This window comes from Onychostoma macrolepis, chromosome 14 (assembly GCF_012432095.1).
Source record: "Onychostoma macrolepis isolate SWU-2019 chromosome 14, ASM1243209v1, whole genome shotgun sequence".
NCBI classification, from domain to species: domain Eukaryota; kingdom Metazoa; phylum Chordata; class Actinopteri; order Cypriniformes; family Cyprinidae; genus Onychostoma; species Onychostoma macrolepis.
In genome coordinates, this window is record NC_081168.1 from 10795882 (window position 1) to 10817138 (window position 21257).

General features: G+C 36.3%; 1 protein-coding gene across 7 annotated transcripts in view; it reads left to right on the top strand.

Moving 5' to 3' along the window:
* The window catches only part of si:dkey-237h12.3 (teneurin-3), a 148958-nt gene that overhangs the window by 47617 nt on the left and 80084 nt on the right, over positions 1–21257 (top strand). For all 7 annotated transcript variants that reach the window (XM_058797083.1, XM_058797084.1, XM_058797085.1 and 4 more), the window contains one exon: positions 1595–1855. In XM_058797083.1, the coding sequence (XP_058653066.1) occupies positions 1595–1855 (261 nt within the window). The remainder of the gene's footprint in view (positions 1–1594; positions 1856–21257) is intronic.

The following is a 21257-nucleotide window of genomic DNA, read 5'->3' on the forward strand; positions in this document are numbered from 1 at the left end:
GCTTTATAGTGCGCTCCATAACCTTAGGCTGTTACACTTAGGGGGATGTCTTTAATTAGCAGCCGTGTTTGTGCCTGATCGGCACAAAAGCCGAAGAAGAGAGATCTTGCCTGTATTCATGATACAAATGTTCCGTCATTTTATTTTAATCACAGCCTGGCTAAATCATGGGACTTTGCCCTGCACTTTGGCTTCCACAGTTTGCAGTATTTCAAAATGTGTATTTCAGATAATGCCCTCATGTGGTAATTAATGTCAGCACTTGTATTGAGTTATTTTGTTTCGTATCTATGAGTGTACTCATAATTTAAATTCCAGTGTATTCATTTTCATGTGTCACCTACTCTGTGGGCTTTTAGTCATAAAGCACTCAGCATATGCTAGAAGGTACAGGAATATGGTTTTAAAAGCAGAGCTGAAGGAAGTAGAGGGGTGGTGAGTCTCAAGGTGAATTTCAATCTGAAGTGGAACAATTTCTATTTTGTACTGTGTAGTAAATCCTGTGTTGGAAGAAGTAGAGCTTATCCTCATTCAGATTCAGCTGAACAGATATTCACCTGCTAAAACAGAAAAGAAGATAGGCAAATCAGAAAAAGGTAATTCAGTAAATAAGCCTGTACAACAAGTAGTGCACACTGTTAAGAATCAATGAAATATAAAATAAGTTTGTGTAAAAATTTAATAAACATATGCAGACTAGGCTTTTGACCATAGAATGAAGCATTTGATAGCAGGTTTTTAATCAATGGGATTTAACTTATTTATCTCATGATATAGAATAACACCCTGCGAATATTCGACTGTGAGAGTCGAATCAGGTTCCTCCTATCGAAGCATTGAATTATTTGGGGTCACTCCTATAAAATACTCCCAAACTCCAACTAAACAATTTTTAATCTCAAAATGTGCCCATAATTAGGTAATCAATATTATATTTTGTTCTGAATGTTACTGTTACTTACTAGTTTTACTTGGTTTGTCATTTTGTATACTGAGTCAAAATGTATTGATGAGGTTAATTCTGTTTATGTGACGTTATCCTTTTGAACAAAGGCCACTTTGAATTGAGTATTCACTGTTATCTAAATTCATTTTGCTCTATGAAAAGGTAGCAATAAAAAAATATAAAGGAAAATGTGCAACACACAAAAAAGGTTATTTTAATAGTTTTCTCTTTTTCACTTTTCATAGTTTATTCTTTGTCGTTTTACTTATTTTGTGTTTTCTTAAATATTTTTCTTCATCAAATCAATCTTTGCATTGGTAGGGAGAACAAAATCACAAAATTTGTAAAACACAGATCTTCAAAATAAACTGAAAAATTATATATATTCATTCCCTGGTTAGAAAGAAGCGTCACCACAGAAAAAACAAACATGATCTCAGGAACTTAAAACTGCTGTTGTTGTTGCAGCATCTTTATTTAAAGGCTTTAAATATTTTAATATGAAAGTGTATATACTGCAAGAGTTTGAATGCAAGTTTAAATAATTAAATAGTGTGCGCGTGTGTTTTCAGCAAGTTCTCAATTATTTTGTGTACTACGTTTTATGCATACACTCTCTTTATTAAGTATGCACTTTGACTCTTGCAGGCCAGAGTCTGTCACTGAGGCAGCTTGGGATATGCGGCCCCGCACCACGCCGCGGTCTGAGCTTCTGCGCTGAGACCGGACTCAGTCATCATACACAGCTCAGTGGAGCAGACCCTATCCAGAACGCAGGGGGCATTTCTCCCGACTGCGCCATGCTGTGGGTTAAGGCACACGGACGGGACTCGCAGCTGTCCAGCCGGTCTAACTCTGCTTTAACACTCACAGACACAGAGCAGGACAACAAATCGGATCAGGAGAATGGTAAGTCCACCTGTGTTTCATTCTCAATTGTAACCTCACATTGAGCAAAATTCCCCGATAGTAAATGTCGGTGATGTAAAACTGCAAAAATGGGAAAATGCCCCTGAGCAAGTCAAGGAAAAGTCACCTTGAGTCACTCAAGGGCAAGGAGGTAATTGGTTAGAGTTAACAATTGGTAGCCAATGACTGGCTGAGGTGACAGTATTAATGGATCGACTGGTTACGTTTCCAGCCTAAGGGGCACGGTGGGAGTTACAGGCATTTCAGAGAAAATAACATAATTTTGTGAAGCATATGAGCAAACGATGCAGAGACACTTCCTCTGGGTCTGTGCCGAATCGTAGATGGCTTTGTTAAAGTCACTCATATTCGTGTGTGGATCCACAGGGTGTTGCTGGGCCTGCGAACAAACGCTACGGTGGATGAAGAGGGGCCCACTGGTTTGAAGTGCAAATTGGTGTGCGTTGGAATCCTTAATGCCTTACGGATTAGGGAGTGCATTTGAAAAAGCAAATTGTCTATATATAAAATACATGCATGTCAAAGCACATGCATCTGTATTTTAATTAGATTTTTTTTTCTGAGGACGCATAAATAGCTTTTTTCCTGCAGTGAGCATGGTGGACTGTTTTGGACGAAGTTTATTTGCTGTTGTTGTGATTTGTCTAGTTGGTTTTGTTTTCAAAGAAAAAAACAATAGTCTGTGCCAAGCTCTTTTTTATTATTCACATTCATGCATTCACTACTGAGTTATTGCAGCATATGCAAGATAAGTAGGGAAAAAAAGGAAGTAAAGATTTTAAAATGGTTTGTTCTGCCATGCAGTGGATATTTTTGACAATATGGGTATTTGTTGCAGAAATGTTGTTTTAAAAGAGAAAAGTGAAAAATAGGGGAGTGTAATCCTACTCATTGTAGGCTAAACATTTCTAATGGAGGATCTGTAGTGTCTCATGTTCAGCGTTCACGGCATTGATCAAAGGAAACCGCATCTGAAATGCACACGCTCAATTTACATGTCACATTAGGTACTATTTACTGCTGCTGCTTCCTCGTTTGGTGTGATATAATGTTTAACATAATGCAATAATTCACTCTTGAGAAACTCTTGTCAGATTATGGCTTAGAATATGTACACTATAGGATAAACCAAGTAATATAGCTCTATTTAAATTCACTAACATTTAATATTTAGATTTAAGCATAGGGATGCAGAAGTCTGAGTACACTTTAAAAATGTGGGATATAAAATCTCATTTAATAGTGGAAATAATGTTTTGATATGTTTGCAATGGAATTTTTTTATTATTATTATTATTATAAAATGACAAAAACAAAAAAAGTCACTGGTAGTCTCAAACTTTTGGAACCCACTGTGTGTGAAATTTGTTCCTTGTGTAGGGAACTTATGTATAAGGCTAAAAAATAGCCTTGTGTTTGTTTTTTTTCTGTTTTTTTTTCAAAAATACTCTGGCAAAAGTTATATGAAATGTTTAATTCAGACATGCAGGTGAGCAGTAGTATTTGTCCAGCATATTCAAAGCCATTTTTCTTCCTTTTCTTTGCTGTGGATTAGGTCTGGGACTTGGTCCGTTTGAGTCAAAATATAATGATGTAGCTGAGAGCGGACTGTCTGCTTCACAGCACTCCATTAAGAGAATGAGGTCAAGTTTCTCTGCACAGTCGTTCAGCTTCTGTATCTCTCCCCATCTTTCCCGAAATCTCTCCAGTCTGCTATGCAAAATACGCTAAAGCTGTATTATAGCACTGTGCTCTATGTATCCAGTCTCCTCCAGAGGGACTAGTCATTATTATATAAAGTTATAGACGACTCTGGAGAGTGACTATGCTTATTTATTAGTCAGTCGGGTGTTAAAATGTAAAAAGGGCATTTTTCATCAATGATTAGTCTACATTTTGTACAGTCAGTGTTTGATGTATTTCTAGGGTTTCACAGTATGTGGTCTTAGGGAAGAGCAACCCTTTAAAACTTTAGTGGTACATAATGCTACAAATATTTTAATAAAAATTAAATGATTAAAAATGTCTTTATAAATATGATGCAAACAGATTTATTTGTCTGTATTCCAGAATCTCTTATAGTAGGACTCTCTCTGTGAAGAATTCATGCAAATGTGACACACTGTGTGATTTACTGTAACAATTAAGCTGCACTTTTAAAGGTGTGGGATGAGTTTCCACAGAGACCTCATTGAGGCTGACTGTAAATTGTTCTGAGATGGATCTTTGGCAACCCATATAAAGCAAGGTCTGAATTTCAGCATATGTCTTTTCCTATTGAAGCAATTTCTTTGATTCTTTGTGCAAATTATGCACTAACATAGAGGTAAAAATTAGCAGATTCATCCACACAGATGAACAAATAAAAATGAGCATATTTAGCAATTTTTTTATTAAAATCGGTCATACTGTAATTCCAGAATCACTGTGAATGAATCAACAATACCACATTCTTAATATAAAACCAATCACTTTCATTATAATCAACAAAACTGACTACACCTCAAAAACGTTGACTGCACAGCATACCATTGCAACGGTCTTTGGTTTTCTTTTGGCTTTGTTGCATTGCATTGCACCGTTTGCTTGTGGTGTATACACAGTGTTGTACCTTTGAAAAGAAAGCAGCAGCAGTAAAAATGCTGTGGGTGATGCTCTCAGAGCCACTCAGCTGCAGGGTGAAAAGCACTGCTTAAAACATCATCCTTATAGCACACCTGTTACACTTTCATCTCCATCTCTCTCTAAAATAATATTTAATGATACTTCTCTGTCTTGTGTATATGCAGGCTATATGCAGATTCATTTGTCATAGATAATTATCTATCTTCATTACTCATTTAGCAGCAATGACCCCTTTCTCAGATTTATTTATCTGCAATGGTTTTTGGTGCATTCTGTCAGCTTCCGACATTTTAAATGTCCTTTACTACCTGTGTAAGCAATTATTAAAAGTCAATTTGTTTCTGCAGGGTCGACTATATAATTGAGGAACATATTGCCTCAAACTGAGAAACAAAATTGACATAAAAAGGACAATAATGCTTTATGGGAGTATTTACAGAATATTATATATTTATTCACATTCATTATAAATAACAAATTAAATAGACTATATATTTAGTGTTTTCAAATTGTCTGTAAATAAATATATAAATAAAATATATTTATTTTAAATTATTATATATTATAAATTATTATGAAAACTAAATGCATTTTGGCTGTTTAGATATGTAAACTTCACCATGTCACATATGGAGATTTGGGAGCCTTGTAATCCATGCGTGAACAAGCAATCATGGATGAAACACGTGGACTGAGCAATCTCAAAACTCAAATACTAATGGGGCAGAGAGGGCATTCAACAGAATTTTGCTGCCCCACATTAGCATTGCACATAGCAGAGGAATAGTAGTTTGGATTTAGATCTATTTTGCACATATCTATGTGGCCAGTATGTAAGTGAAATGTGCACATGCCCAACTGGATACCAATTGATCAAGACACATGAAGTGACCAAGTATAAATACTCCCTTATGGGTACTTCTCCTGTTCGCAGTAAATAAATCCATCCTCATATTAGGCTTTTAAAGGGATAGCTCACCCAAAAATGAAAAGCGTCATGATTTACTCCATTTTCCCCTCATGTTCTTCCAAATTTGTATGACTTTATTTCCTCTGAAGAACATAAAAGAAGATATTTTGAAAAATCTCCTTTTTTCCCACAGATATCTTCAGTCAGATCTTTATATCAGAAGAAGATATTTTGAACAATGCGCATTCCACAGAATAAAGAAAGTCATACAGGTTTGGAATGACTTGAGGGTGTGTAAATATTGAGAATTTTCATTTTTGGATGAACTTTCTCTTTAAGTAGGAAATCCACCTCTCTTTTGACATAAACATAACCCCTGTAGAGAATCATATATCAGAATCTGTTTTAGCTGTAAACCATATTCATTGCTGGTATCATTTAAGATGATCCATTTTTAATGAAGCGCTTGAAGATATATCGCACAGTCTGAGATCTAGCGGCTCAGGAAACATCCAAACAAGGCTCCTTTCAAAATAGGCAATAAAACAATATATCAGCGGTGCTGCTGCTCTAAATACGTTTTTTTTTTTTTTTTTGCTTTCTCTAAGCTTAAACTGGATGTTCATGTGAAAGTGTTTCTCTCTGATATTCATTTGGATCTTGTACTTCATACAAACTTTTATGATCTTATGATCTATATAACACTTTATTATCAGACAAGGCCAGTCAGTGAGTTGAAAAATTATGTTCATGACAAAGTGAACATGTGTGCATATTTAAGGGAGCTACAGTATAAAGGGAATTAATTAAGGTTGGAGACTTGCTTATTAAGTGAACCTTCAAGCAAGACCTCCCACACCTCCCACAAAAATTGTGGTCAAAACAATAGATCCAATGTATGAGCCAGGTTTGGTTTCAAAGTTGGAAGAACTTTTTTCCCTTAAAGGAACTTTAGCTAATTTGTATTCCTGTAAGGCATGTTAGAAGCCTCTACAGTCTGGCCAAGAAAGACATTGTGACAAAAGTCATCACTGTGAACAAAAGTTAGAGAAGCTCTTCGTTTGGCCAGGAAATAGCCTGGAAACCCAGCTGCCCCCTGCTTTTGTCTGGCCTGGTCGCTATTATCGGAGGATAAATGACCCCTATCAGGATCTTCAGTGCCTGTGAAGCTTTCTCTCTGTCTTTCTTTCTCTCTTCCTTGTGCGTGTGGGTGTTTGCACTGTGTTTTCCATGAGAGGAGTGTATATATAGGCTCCGTGTGTGTATACGTTCTCACCCCCTAAGGCCAATGAGGAAAGCGGTCTCAGTTCTTAAACATCATTATAAGATCAGAGAGGAATCTCTGATCTTATAATGATGTTTAAGAACTGAGACCGCATTTCCCTTGTGTACTGTAATATCTGGTCCACATTTCCATTTAGCGCACTGATGGAGAATCCGTTGCTAATGCACGTTATCTATATCAACTATAGCGATTTGGAATGGTGGGAAATCGCTCTATTGAAACGCATATCATAACAGACTACCAGGAAAAACTTCTTCACAGTCCCAGAGGGGCAGCCAGAAGCAGGTTTGGGTATGTGCGTCCATGTAGGCCGTCCCTCACCCGTCGCCGGGATGCTTAACCAACCATCTGTCACGTCTGCGAACATTTTCCCCGCCTCTCTTTATGACATCAAGGTGTTAGCTCCATTGATCATTGCCGACACCAAGGCCAGCTTGTTTTCCATATGCATTTCCACTTTTCCACAACAATGCCCAGAATGTCCAGGAGTGTACAACCATCTGTGGCAGCTAAGAGATTGAATGAGTCTCTCTCGCAATGTAAAAAAATTGGATACAATCTCAACATGGCCAGCAAGTCATTCAAGTGTAGTTTTCACAGGGCTTTTCTTTTTTTTTTTTTTTTTCCTGTAGACAGACTTCAAACGGAAAGGCTGATGAGCCCTGTGTTTGATGCATTCTCATTACTCTGGGTGGCAGGAGTTTGGTCTGATGGTCTAAGTACAGAGTGATACAAGCGAAACAGGTCACACGGAGTGCCAGTGCAGCTTTAGCTTCATAAGCAGCACGAGGACTGATAGAGATAATTACTATGTGTCAAATTATCTTTTTGTCTGTTCTGCTTTTTCTATTACAGTTCAGCAAGAGGGCTTTGCTTTAAAGGTTACAGTCTATAGCTATATATAATGCAATTGATCGGCTTATAGCAGGATTAGGTTTTGATGGCCTAAAAAAGATGACGCGCTTGTGCGATTCTTCAAAAGGCTTTTTCTGTATCCCACAGCACAGATGGAGGGTGTCTTTATCTGGGCTTTAGGGTTTTTGGAAAGTGTTGCTCTCAATTATAAATACAATATTGTTTTGGAATCAATTTGAGAAATTGACTTGGACCTTTTTTGGTATTTCTAATTGTCCAACTGCGAGCCTAGATGGCTGTGTTTTGCGATGAGGGGAGAAATCTTAAAACTTTGCCATGAAAATAAAAGACTGTGTTTTTTTGCCATTTTGTAATACTGATAAAAGGAACTGGGGTAGTGGAAAGAAAACAAAAATGGCATGTATTATAATAAAACACAAGCAACATTTTCTTGTGTTCCATTGCACAATTGCACAAAAAAAAGAACAATGAGATTAACATTGCATTTCAGGCACAAATAAGAAATCATTTTCATGTTAAAATAAATTTTGCATTAAATTTGTTTTCAACATAAATCAAGTAAGCATACAGAGAGATTGCATGAAAATTGTATCCAGTTACAGCATGCTTTAGCATTTGCATTTGTCTTTAAGAGCATAGGTTTGAATAGGAACAAAATTAGATGGCATATTTACTGTAGCCTTAATTTAAATTCACCTCTCCCACAGTTAACATGTCAGATATTGAAAAAAAAAAAAAAAAAAACCTTCAGATCATTGTAAAGTATAAAGGCAAGTGTTTCCTGATTACGTTACTAATCATACTTTTAAAATAATCTTAATTTACCGCGTACTGTATGTTATTTTATGATGAAGCAGCACTTTCCCCAAATTAGCACACTCATTATGAAGTAGAACTTAAGGGCATCATTACAGGAATCGTCAGGCCTAAAGGTGCTGAAATAAGGCCAAAACTTATTCAGTGGCTAGTCTCCCCAGCATATAAATTTTGCAAAATGCTACACGTGGAAATTGTATGTTATGTTGTTGAGACATTTAAAGTTATATTATTAAAACATTAGTGAGTAGGAAGAATAAGTAGGGCTTTGGTAAGAAATATTAAAGGTCAACACAAATTAATATTAATATTAAATATTAAATGTAGCACCTAGAATGAGTTATGGATCTTTTAAGAGTTATCTCTTGTCTTGCTTGTCCTGCTTGTTTTGTTGGGCACTTAATCTGAATTTAAAGGCATAGTTCAGCCAAAAAACTGGCATAATTTACTTACCCTTATGTCATTACACATATGACTTTCTTTCTTGTGCGGATCACAAAAAAAGATATTCTAAAGAATGTTGAAAACCAAACCTTCTGGTTAGCACTGACTTAAAAAAATATATGTTACGCTTTTATGTGTTAACATTTCTTTAGGGCTACATATGTGCATGACATATTTAGATTTAGACATATGTCTAAAAACAGTTGCTGGATTTAATAGTCCTTGTGAAATTTGTTAAAGGAAGAGTTTGCATCAATTCTTTTAACAAATTTTTTTTTTCAAGTTTTATTCACAACACATGAGTAAATGAAGATTTTGTATTATGAATTATGCCCACTGTTGTAGTTAGATATCATTAGTGCTCATCGCCAATTAGTAGGCCTACATAAATTTCCATTTTGTTGTCTATAATGTATAATTCAGGCCTGTCATGTGACATGACAGACTGCAGAGTACCTTTCTAAAAGCATTTTATACAAGTGCGTCTTTTATTCTTGAATGTAGTCTACAAGGGCTATGTGATAACCAAAGTGCATTAATATTCTTTATTTTGTGCCTGTTGTATCTGATAAACTGTAAAAGCCAGCAGAAATACCCATTTAAGTTAGTCTGAAGCTTTAGCGTTTTTACTTACGACTTAGATAACAATGCTTTTGGGAAACATGTCGTTGAGATTAAGTACACTTTACGTTCCATTAACGCTCTGCTTGCTGTTTGGGGAAACCCAGCCAAGGTCAGTTAAAAAAACATGTCTGAATGTTCAGATGCTCAGTCAATCACACTTTCACTCAAGCATGTACTAATTGCTTGTGTGATTCCTATTTGTCTAATATATGCTATATATTTTTCCCCCTTAAGGATTGCAAGAGATTGCATGTGATTGCAGAGTGAGAACATCAGCTTTGTTCTTAGGGCAGATTAATATTTTGGTAGCCCACTACATCACTCTCTATCCAGCATGTCAATAATCGTCTCTCACTTTGCCAAGTGCAAACATTCTTCCTCACCAAATAAGTCAAGACTCAAAGTATTAAATCTCCCATCACAGACAAAGTTGTGAAAAAAGAATTCGGACTCATCTGATGGTGTTATACAAAATCTATCATTCTTTCTCTTTCGTCTTACGAATAAAAGCTTCCACCCACTCTCACTCGAGGATGTGAAATCTGGCACTCACCACTTGAATATGTAACGTGCGCAAACCAGCCTGCCAAGACCAATCATCCAAACTCTCATTTACGGGGATAGGAATTTGTTTATTCCTTTGTATAAACAGTTTAGATCTATTAATAACCTTCTGTGTTATAGTAGGGCCACAGTTTATTTATTCATATTTGATTGCATGCTAATTATAATATTCATCCACTTTTCCATTCTTTTGAGACTTGGTCTCCTTTCTATTTATTTATTTAAAACCACCAACAACACAACAGGCTTTAAATGTCCCTACCCACCCATGTTTCGGTCTATTGGGTCATTTTCTTCCTGTAAGATATTGATTTTTGACTCTGTGTGTGAGGTGAACGTATGCAAGTCAGGACCTCTGCTACCCACTTCATAGGTCGCCGAGATAAATCGAGGAAGTTGGGGGTCACAACTCATTCACCCTCTCCATATCCTTTTATTGCGCCCCTCATAGTGGAATTGGATATAGAGGTCATGGGTCTTCAGTGGCACTCGTCACCCGTCTCGGACTCAGGCCATTGGATCTTTCATCCTGGATTAAAAAAGCAAGACAATTTCAAGACTCTACAGCGAATTGACTTCAGAACAGTCCCTTAAATCACATTAAATGTTGAAGGCACCAGCATTACATTATTTTCACGTCATTCACAATGTAATTTGGGTTCGCTGCAGCAAGGCGTCTCTCAGAAAAGGCTCTTTTCATCCATCATTTCGAATCCATAAATGTCCATTATCTCGAGATGACACTGTTGGATAACAAACTAATGATGGTGGTGTGATCTTCCTGCTCTAGCCGCAGCCTATTCTTGATCCTTGCCAGCGTGTGGCTCACAATGCCATCTGGATGTTGTTTGATTGCAATGTGGCATTCAATGCCGCCTGATTGGATATGGCTACGCATCTTGTTCAAGAAAAGTTCACTTTAAGTTTAATTTTACCCAGAGCTGTTTCATTTACCCAAACTAATTATTTCTTCACTTATCCTTCAGACTGTTAAAAGTAGTTGATGCTTTGAAGCAAATAAGGTTAATCCTGTGTAAAATGGATATTAGAGCAGGTGCCTTTGGTTTCTTTCCAAATTGTGTCAGTCTAATTCCGTGAAGATGGCCTTGCGACTTTGTTTAGAGACTTCAAATAAATTCTTTCGTCTGTTAAGCAATCAGGCAGCTGTATAGTTGTCTGGAAATTGGGAACAGTATCTGCCAGATCTTTGGCACTAATGATGGGCTCAGGCCCAACTTGGCAGTGCAAACACCAGAAAACCACAAATCAAATTTTTTGATACTGTGTTGAGCAACATTCAGATTGACATGCTTTTGTTTTGCTTGGTGACACGCTCTATTCTGAAGCACGAATCTCTTCAGAATTCTGCCACCATAATATAACAGATGGTTTTGAACAAATGCAGCAAAATATCAACAGTCTGAAGTATAACAAGGCCATGTATCAAAATCCATATTCATTTACATTTGCATTTGCATTTATATTCTTAGCAGAAACTTTCCTTCTAAAGAGATTTTAAGAGTCATTTAGTCAATGTCAATGTAGTTTTCGCTTCCCAGCTTAAAGGGATAGTTCACCAAAACAATCCAAATTCTGTCACCAAAACTCACCCTCATGTCATCCCAAAATTGTATGAATTAGTTTTTTTCTGTGAAATACAAAATTTTACAAAATTTGTAAAATGTTTCAGTGTTGTTTTATCTACACAGTCAGTGGGGTCCAATGTTGTACAGTGATGGTGCATTCATTGTCTAGACAAAAACAATTGCTTTTACAATTCTGCAATATTCTGCAGATTAAAAAAAAAAATCAACTAAAACAACTTTGGACAGGCATAAGATCTAAATACAGTTTACACCACAAATGAAACCTTTTGGGTAGGTAGGACTTTGAAAGTCTCACAAAAGCGGCATTTAATGGACCAAAATCGAGATCAATTTTTTTTTTCTTGTAATGGGAAAGCTGAATTTTCAGTAGCCATTACCTCTGTATCCAGTGTCACACAGTCCTTCAGAAATCAATCTAATATGCTCAAGAAACATTTCTTAATATTATTAATGTTGAAAACTAGGGATGCACCAAATGTTCGGCAACCGAATTGAATAAGCGAAAAGACCGAATAAATTGTACCGAACAATGACGTGACGTGATCAAATAGAGGCGTGCACTAATGCAGCAAACACGTTTGCAGTGTGAAAGTATTTAAAACTGTCAGAGAAAGATGATAAAATGATTTCAAGCATGAAGCACTGACAGTTAGATGCTTAGCGCTGCATCTCATGTCTCCGATGAGAAGAGGAAGAGGTGGTTGATGCTGGTTACTATGATGATTGAAATCGCGAAATGGCCTCAAATGATTAGTAAATAAACTGCAGAATGTTATGTTTTCTAATACACGCACGGATTGCATGTATTCAAACAGCGCTGCAAGACCTCACGGCGCCGGTATTCAAAATCCAAAGCGCGAGGAACATCTGAGCTAAAACACTCAGTAACATTTTTTTTTTAAAGACACGTGACAATGTGATAAGTGCAACAAACATCTTCCCAAATTCGTAATGAGAATCATTGAAATATCTGCATGCTGTTGTCAACAAAAAGAAGCACTAAGATCTTCCTGAGGGTTTCTGCCAAAATAAAGTCTAAGAAAAAGCAACAACTCCATCAACATTCATAAATGTTAGTATTGTAATTTTACTGTTGTTCTGTAAAATAAAAAATAAGACAATAATATTTATTTGTATTTATTTGTACAGTAAAAAATACATGCCTGATTCAAGAAGGGGGTCTCAAAAATGGCCCAAAAAATATTATTTTAGTAACTTATTAATTTTAAGTTAAATTGTGCTTTGTTGGTATAATGTCTGATAGAATGTTAAAAAATGTTCAGTGTTAAGTAAATATTTTTAAATTGTTGTTTTGTAATTGATTTTTTTTTTTATTATTTGAAAAGCAGGACAAAACAGTAAAAAGCACATTTTGGCCATTTAATTTATGCAGTGATGAAAAAAAATGGAAAAATAGGCCTACATGGGGAAAAAAATGCAAAAAACCGTGTTCGGTATTCAGCCTTCGGCCCAGTGTTTCATTTTGTTCGGCTTCGGCCAAGAATTTTAATTGTGGTGCATCCCTATTGAAAACAGTTGGTTCAGTTAAAGTGAATCATTTTTTTTCTTTATTATTTATTTATTCAAATTTTGAAATTGGATTTTTTTTTAATTTTTTTGTTAATTGATTTTGGCCCATACAAGGTATCTTAGAAGGCAGCACAAACAGTCTTTGCTTAGGGAGGCCTAGGATGCTTTAAACTGCTGTCTAGGTAAACAGCAGGTGTAACAGAGCTTATGTGTTAAATCCACTTCGGCTCAGTTATTACATGAGTGATGAATGTGAACGGTAGAGGTGAATGGGCTTTCAGTTCTACACAAATAATAACAAGTAGCTGTCGGCTCCATTGAATAGCAGCACATTGCTGTCCGGGTCATGTACCAAACTGTGCAGAATGAAGATTTTTGCGGTACTTTTTAGTAGAGGTATACAACGCAACCCTACTACTAGTTGGACTGTTCACTTTCTGCATTACTTTAGAAATACATTGAAGGACAGTTTGTGGAGTTGTGGGATGTTTCTTGTCTTTAAAGCCAGAGAGATATACTCAGTGGTACTGCCGTTTGGGACTTCATTAAATTTGCTTTATGGTGGATTTGTTTTCCTCTCTCTGCTGTGTGACATACATATTTGCCATTGCTGAGCTTTGCTCACAAATAGCAGCACACTACATTAATCTATCTCAGCAAGTGATGAGTTTTTCTGTTTTATAGAATATGCAAATATACAATAAACAAACAATGCACCAAAACTGACAAAAAAGCAGGACTTACTCTACAGGAAATACTTTCAAATACAGACAGATTGTCTAACACGTCAAGCTTCTTAAAAGCTTTAAAAGCCGCTGTTTTCTGGTCACAATGAATCAGGTAAAAATAGATCTTGAACAGGTTTCCATGAGGTGAAACAACTGTAATTATATGGCATAGTCCATCAGCCACTTAAAGGGGGTGCTTTTATTCTTGTGTACTACTTTTAGTGCATTTCATCCACTACATGAGGCAAAGGGTTGATGGGGAATAAACCTTTGAACAGTAAATAGGCAATAGAAGCTATTTTCAGACAAAGACAAAAGCCAAAATAAGTCATCAAAGTTTTCTGGAGCATGTGGAAATATATTTTTTTCTGCATCATTGTGCTTTTGTATATCATATAGAGCTGTTTTGATTTTTAAATCATACTGTATGCTTGTGCACTTATAAGTAGGGGGAATGCACAGGTGATGTTCTTATTTAGAAATTAGCATGCTGTTAGATGCATACTCTAAAACAGCCTGATAAACAGATGTTGAGCAAAAGTTTTGAGACATTAGAGCACATCAGTTTTAGACAGTGTGCAGCCATAACATCCATACAGATTATGGGTATTTTGTCAGCATTCACCCAATTATGTTGCTCAACAGTCCAACAAGCCTTCTTGAGATCATGTGGAGAAAACTTGCAATGGCAATCAATGAAAACAGGAAAAAAGTATCCAAAATGGAAGAGGAATCTCGCAAATCCATTCAGGGCACCAGTGTTTTAGAGACAGTGCTAGGCATCTGTGAAGCCATCATGGCAGAACCATCATTCTCAATAAAAGCTTTGCTTTGCTGGAGACGAGTCCATTTTCTACCCTTCAGTGCGTCTGTAGATGTAGGTGCTGCTGTATGTTGGCCAGGTGCTCGCTGACAGCCCTGTGAATAATGTAGCAGGAAGATAGAGAGCTCTGGGAAAGAAAGTCAAGTCCCAGGACCCACCATTAAATATCACAATCCACTCTTCCCGGGGACGCGAATGACATTTTATCTCAGCTGGTAATAGAGATCCAACCTTTAAGTGCTGAGTGGGACAAACCATTATTCACTATCTTCTGCTCTCTCAATGTCCTCTCCTTACACTGTCTGCCTCTGCTGCACAATGTTATTATGACAATGTGGGAATATTCTCATTTCACGGCCCCCTGCTAAAATGAAAATGTTCTGGAATTCAATCGAACCAATAAATTAGGTAAAATGTGATATGGCTTTTGACTAGTCCCAACAATTCAAGCACTATGCTTGTAGTGGTTTTAAAATGAGCATTTAAAAAAGAAAAACACTAGTTTGCACGTGAAAATATTTCTGCGTCCTCTGATATCGATATCTCTAAGGTGCAGATTGTAGCGTGTAGTGAAATCTCTTAATGCCTTAAGCCATGAGGCCATGTGCCACAGGAAAACATTAGATCCCCGGAGTCCTTGGCAAAGCCCGCTGTCTGAGAGAAAGTTATTGTCTCAGCAAGCTGGTGTAATGATTAGCCTCAATCAGGATATTGAACATAGGTCGATCACGAAAATGGCAAGGGCTTAGAAGTCAACATGTAACGGCTTCACATCTCTGCACACTGAGATCGACCACAATGCGCAAAAGAAGAAAGGAAAAGTGAAATTTGAAAAGTGCAACAATAGCTGTTACCTGCATCAACTAATTTAATGATGCGTCGATTTAGTCCAAGTTGAAATTTCTGTTTGAATGGTTTTAGATGAGTCTGGATGAATCTTTGATAGAAGAAATTGGCGGTGCTTACAATGCTCTTAATGTTGTTATTATTATTATAATATTTGAAAAGATACTTTACAATTATTCAATATAACGTCATGTTATATTCATAGGGCTAGGCAATAAATTATATCATATTGAGATTGCGATAAAATTTCATGCCGATAATGGTGATTTATTTTAACAGCCAATCACACAGTAGAAATAAATGCGCTAACAGCTATTCAGTGCATGTCACTAACAAATCTCCATGTGATGAGTGTCTTTGTGTGAATGAGTGGTATAGTTTTGTTTATTACACAAAATCAAACGCGCATGATGCTCATTGTGTTATAAGCGTCTGTTGTCTCGCTATATGTGGACATGAACATATGAACTTCATATTTAGCAGGGCTGCACGATATATCGTTTCAGCATCGATATCGCGATGTGCTCATCCGCGATAGTCACATCGCAGGATGTGCGATATTTATTATACTGATTGTTATATTTATACTGATCGTTTTCTTTGCTCACACACATACACCGTGTCTACACCGGACCTGACAGCTCTTGCGTCGTGCCGCGAACAGCTAGAGGCTGTCTACATTGGACGCGACAAAGCGACCTTTGCAGATCATTTGAACGTTGTGTCAATACGTCATAAATAGAACAATGCATCAGTTTACTGTCGGGGAGACAGCATCGCTGATTATAATGAGCTCTATTGTATTTTGTCGAACTGCGCCACTCGCATCTGGTGTAGACACGGTGAGAGCCACGCAGGTGCAGGTGCAGGTGCAGCCTATAATGTTATGTTGTAGGCTGTACATCTATGCTTGGAATTTGTGCAATTGTTGTTGTATTACTGACTTTAGTATACTGAAGTCAGTAATACAACAACAATTGCACAAATTCCAAGTTAATTCCTATAGTTAAGCTAGTAGTTTCTGCTGGGGTATAGAAGTACTTAAAGTAAGCTTTTAGTAACAAATGAAAAGCAAACATTTTTTTTTCGCTGATCCTAAAAATGATCCGATCCGTGACTCAAAATCCGTTGTATGATCCGAACCGTGGGTTTTGTGATCCGTTGTACTACTACTCAAATACTACGCAAATTTCCTTGTAAACACAGTTGTGAAGGTAAACAATTAAGAAAGAAAATGAATGTGTAACAATATATTGTTTCACAGCAGTTAAATGTTCCTGCTTTGTTAATAAAACAACAAAACAAAGAGAAAAATCCCTTTTGTAGCTTTAACACAGATTTATTAGATTTAATTTATACAGTGAAGACTATGCAGTGTTATTTTACATTTGATTATTCAATTTCTGTACCTGAATACTGTTAGAATTACCTGAAAAATATAAAGCACTGTTTATTTCATTTGTATCTTTGTTCATTTGTATATTTATCTATGCTTGTAATTTGTTTATTTTCTATGCTGATTTACTCACCTACAAAATCACCCCAGTCATTGATTTTTTTTTCTTTTCCAAATGAGCTATTCAAGTCATCTGGTGATTTTGTTTTTCTTATCACAATATATATTGCAGAAAATCAAAATATCACAATGTGAGTTTTTTCCAACATCGTGCAGCCCTAATATTTAGAGCTGCTTCATTTGAAAACAACACTAAACAAAACAAAACTGCTGTCTATTATCAAATGCACACTGAAACTGAAAAAAAAGATCTTCACGACAAACCACCAAAATAAAAAAGTTTGGTTTAACTTGAAGAAATAATTACAGAAATACATTATATTACCGTATTGACCCGAATATAAGACAATGTTTTTTCTTGGAAATACATCTGAAAAAAACGCGGTCGTCTTATATTCAGGGTCTAGTCTTTGACATGTCAATAATACACCCACAACAATAGGTGGCGCCAAACATGCATAAAACAAGTGTGCCATGAAATATGTAGAAAAGTGAAAACAAAAAAAAAGAAAAGCTTACAGCGGCATGAGTCGTGACTGTCATGCTAGCCTGATGGGACCAAACTTCCTCTGTAAGTAATTCTAAAACATAAGACAGTACCCAGATTTGAAGACTACAATAAGATTTCACTTCTACCGTTAATACAATTTTGGTAGGCTACTATGAGATGGATAGCTTAAATGTTATACATTTCAGATGGGCTACCTCAGTACCGTTTCTAGGCATAGGCAAGCTAGGCGGTAGCCTAGAGCGCCACCAGCTGGAGGGGGCGCCAATGAGCGCATGTACTGCCACTACATTTTAACAGGGTTGTGATCAAGAGTGGCACAGACACCCTGAAATATTGCCGCCCCCACTGGATCCCCCAACATCATTGGGCTAGAGTACTGTCATTCTGACGATGCCTGTATGCCATTGGATCAGAGCGCAGTTGCTGCTTCTGATTGTTGCATCATGCAAAGTTTGCATTTGGATTTGGAACGCTCAACAATGCCATTAGACCAATGGGTTCTGTCAGTGTTTTGGCAGGGTAAGGCTTTTTTTTGCCGTGCAAGTTCTAAGGCCAATTTAAAATATTGGTACATAAAAAGTGCACAAAATCAGTATTTTGTTTAGGCAGTATTTGTGGCAGTCGATAAATCATGTTTCATGTGAAACTGGTCTAAAAGGTGTGCCGTGTGCGTTTTTGCGCTAATGCATTGTTAAAGGTTCAGTGTGTCGTGTAATATTCCCATATAAAACTTTTTCAGCTAATGAAGAAATATTGGTGTAGTGAAATTCGCTAATTCACAAGATCAATACATACTTTATTAAACCGCTTTGTCAAATTTAACGCATCCTGACGGAAGTGTCGAAATGCTGAATCAATTAATTTGCTTCCAAAAAAAATTAAATAATAAGAATAATTTGCTTCCAACAGCGCTTAAAGGGAGCAGCGGCATATATAGAGTGCAGAGTGTCACGCTATTTAAAGGGCAAGTTCACTCATCAATGAGTAATAAAAGAACAAGTAGCTAGCTGCATTCTGATTACTTTTATGTCACTGATCAGGCTTTTATAGGCCTATGTAGTTTGGGGTAACAATGGGTTTTATAGGGTTGACTGAAATAATAATGCAATAACTGACACAACAACAACAAAACAATTGAACAAAAAAACCCCCCCAAAAAATAACAGATAAAGTCAAAAAGTAGTCGTTGATAATATCTAAACATGTATCCAAATCCAAATGTAATAAAATGAACTAATTGCTAATACGGATTTCGCCTAGGGCGTCAAAATGGATAGAATTGGCCCTGAGCTACCTGTTATTTTTTTTATATATTTTTAAATGTCATTGTTGGTACATTTTACCAGTATTTACCATATTTTCAAAACAAAAATTAAAATAGGAAAAATATGCAATATGAAAATAATTTAAGAAAAAAATGTGTTTTACAGAGAGAAAAAATCATCTTATAATCAGGGTCGTCTTATATTCGGGTCAATACGGTACTATTGTATACTAAAATGTACTTCTTAATGTAATTATAATAATATTATTATTTTTAAGGAATAGCATACAACCAAGATATTGTTTTAATTTAAGCCAAGATTGTTTTAATTTATACAGTCCTATTGTGCAGCATCTTATTTGGCAAAACAATTAAATGTAAATTTTATGTAAAGTTTTGTTGTAAATTAATTGTTATATTTGATTACATTTTAAAAGATTGATTAAATTGTTAAAGTTTTATTAAAGTAATTATTTTCAGTAGACACATTTTTTTATGATAAATTTGGACTACATCAGAAAACATGTTTTTTTACCCCCAAATTTAAAGGTAACTTACAAGTTGAATCTTTTCCCATTAATTGTAAATGAATATTATAATGAACATTTATATTTTATGATACGGGAAAAAATATTGTGATTTATTATTTTTTTTTGCCATGTTGTTAATTTAAAGTGCATTAATAGCCGCCACATGTATCAACTAAAACCCTAGTTTTAGCTCAGAATTTTGCCACAGACAGATAAACTTGTGATTTTGTTGTTTGACTGGTTTCAGATGAGTTTGCTTCTGGATGAATCTGTAATAGAAGAAATTGAGGGTGCTTAAAATGTTGTCTATGTCATTTGTAGCTACGGATTGTTCCCTAGATTCTTTGTCATGTACCACAACTTGATGAGAGATATTTGTTGTGCCCAGGCTTTATTTCCTGGCCATGACCTGTTTATTAGAGAATGTAACATTCAATTTGAACGATAGAATTACTCCTTGTGACTTGGTTTTTCTTGTATCCCCCTGCTAGCTTGAATTGGTTTTCTTGAGAGAGCAACCAGAAAATAAATCACAAGATGTGTAATAAATTGCAATCGCAGCCTCATCTATATTTGAAAAGATCCATTTTTCCACCGATGAAAGTCGGTCCCATAGCTGCACTGTGTCTGAGTCTAACAGGTGCTGAATAATGAGTCAGCTAGACCTAAACTCCCCACTGCTGTGACGATAATTTGTGGACTATGTTGTGAAACATGTTGCTCTACAGGTGGTATTCAAAATCATTCTGACTTCTTAAACATGTCGTTTTTGTCATGTCTAGATGCAGGTGGTGCTCGGACCAAAATGGCAGACCCCCTTCTTTTCCATTGCGTATGTCCAGTTGCAATTGCTTTGGTGGGCGTGAAAACCAGGTGCAATGTAAAAGACCCCCTGGGTAGATTTTGACATGCCACGCTGCAGGGGGTTTCGTCTCTGCCGTTCCCATCCTTGTCAACTACTCGCTTCAATCCAGATTATTCTTGCACAGGAACCCCTGCTGTGACCCATAATGTAGATCAGATCAACAACAAGACAGACTCAGTCCCTCAAACACCGATACTGGCACACAGGTGCGCAAGGCACTTGAAAAAGAGCCCAAATTGACACTTGTGTTCTTTCCTGCATTTAATATAGATGTACATTGCACTCTGGTGCCGAGCTATATGCTGTTCTTTCTAAAGTTAATGGATGCATAATGCGCCTGTGCTTCTGACTGAGGCTGTATTCCTCTCTGCCAAACCTAAATTCAAACCCTTCATCCTGACATCCATCCTGAAGTTGTTGCATCTCAAAGAGCATAGCTCATCTTGAGCTCCCTTCATTATATGTGCATCTCTCAAAACAACTGCCTCCTTTAATGGCGGGAAGGCATCTTGCAGATTTGATTAAGTGTGCCCTCAGAAAAGAGGCAAGGACAAACACGCCTAAAATATGAATGCTGAATAAGGGAATGTGAGGATGAGGAGACACCTTCAAGGGGCAGTTCACACAGGACACATTCCTGCACTTTTTAAAAATGTTTTTTCTAAGTAAACATGCATAGATAGATGCTTGTGATGTGTCTTTTCAGTGTTTTTTTTTCTTTCTTTCTTTCTTTGCTGTTATTATTATTATTATATATAGATTTTGTTAATATTATACATTTTAAAATATACTTTAAATGTATTCAGTATTTTTGAATTTCAGTTTTCAACATTGATAATAAGAATTATTATTATATTTTTTTTGAACAGCAGATCAGCATATTAGAATGATTTCTGATGGATCATGTAACACTGAAGACTGGCATAATGGCTGCTGAAAATTCACGGATATATTTTATAATGTATTCAAATATAAAACAGATTTTTGAAAATTGTATAATAATAATATTTCACAATA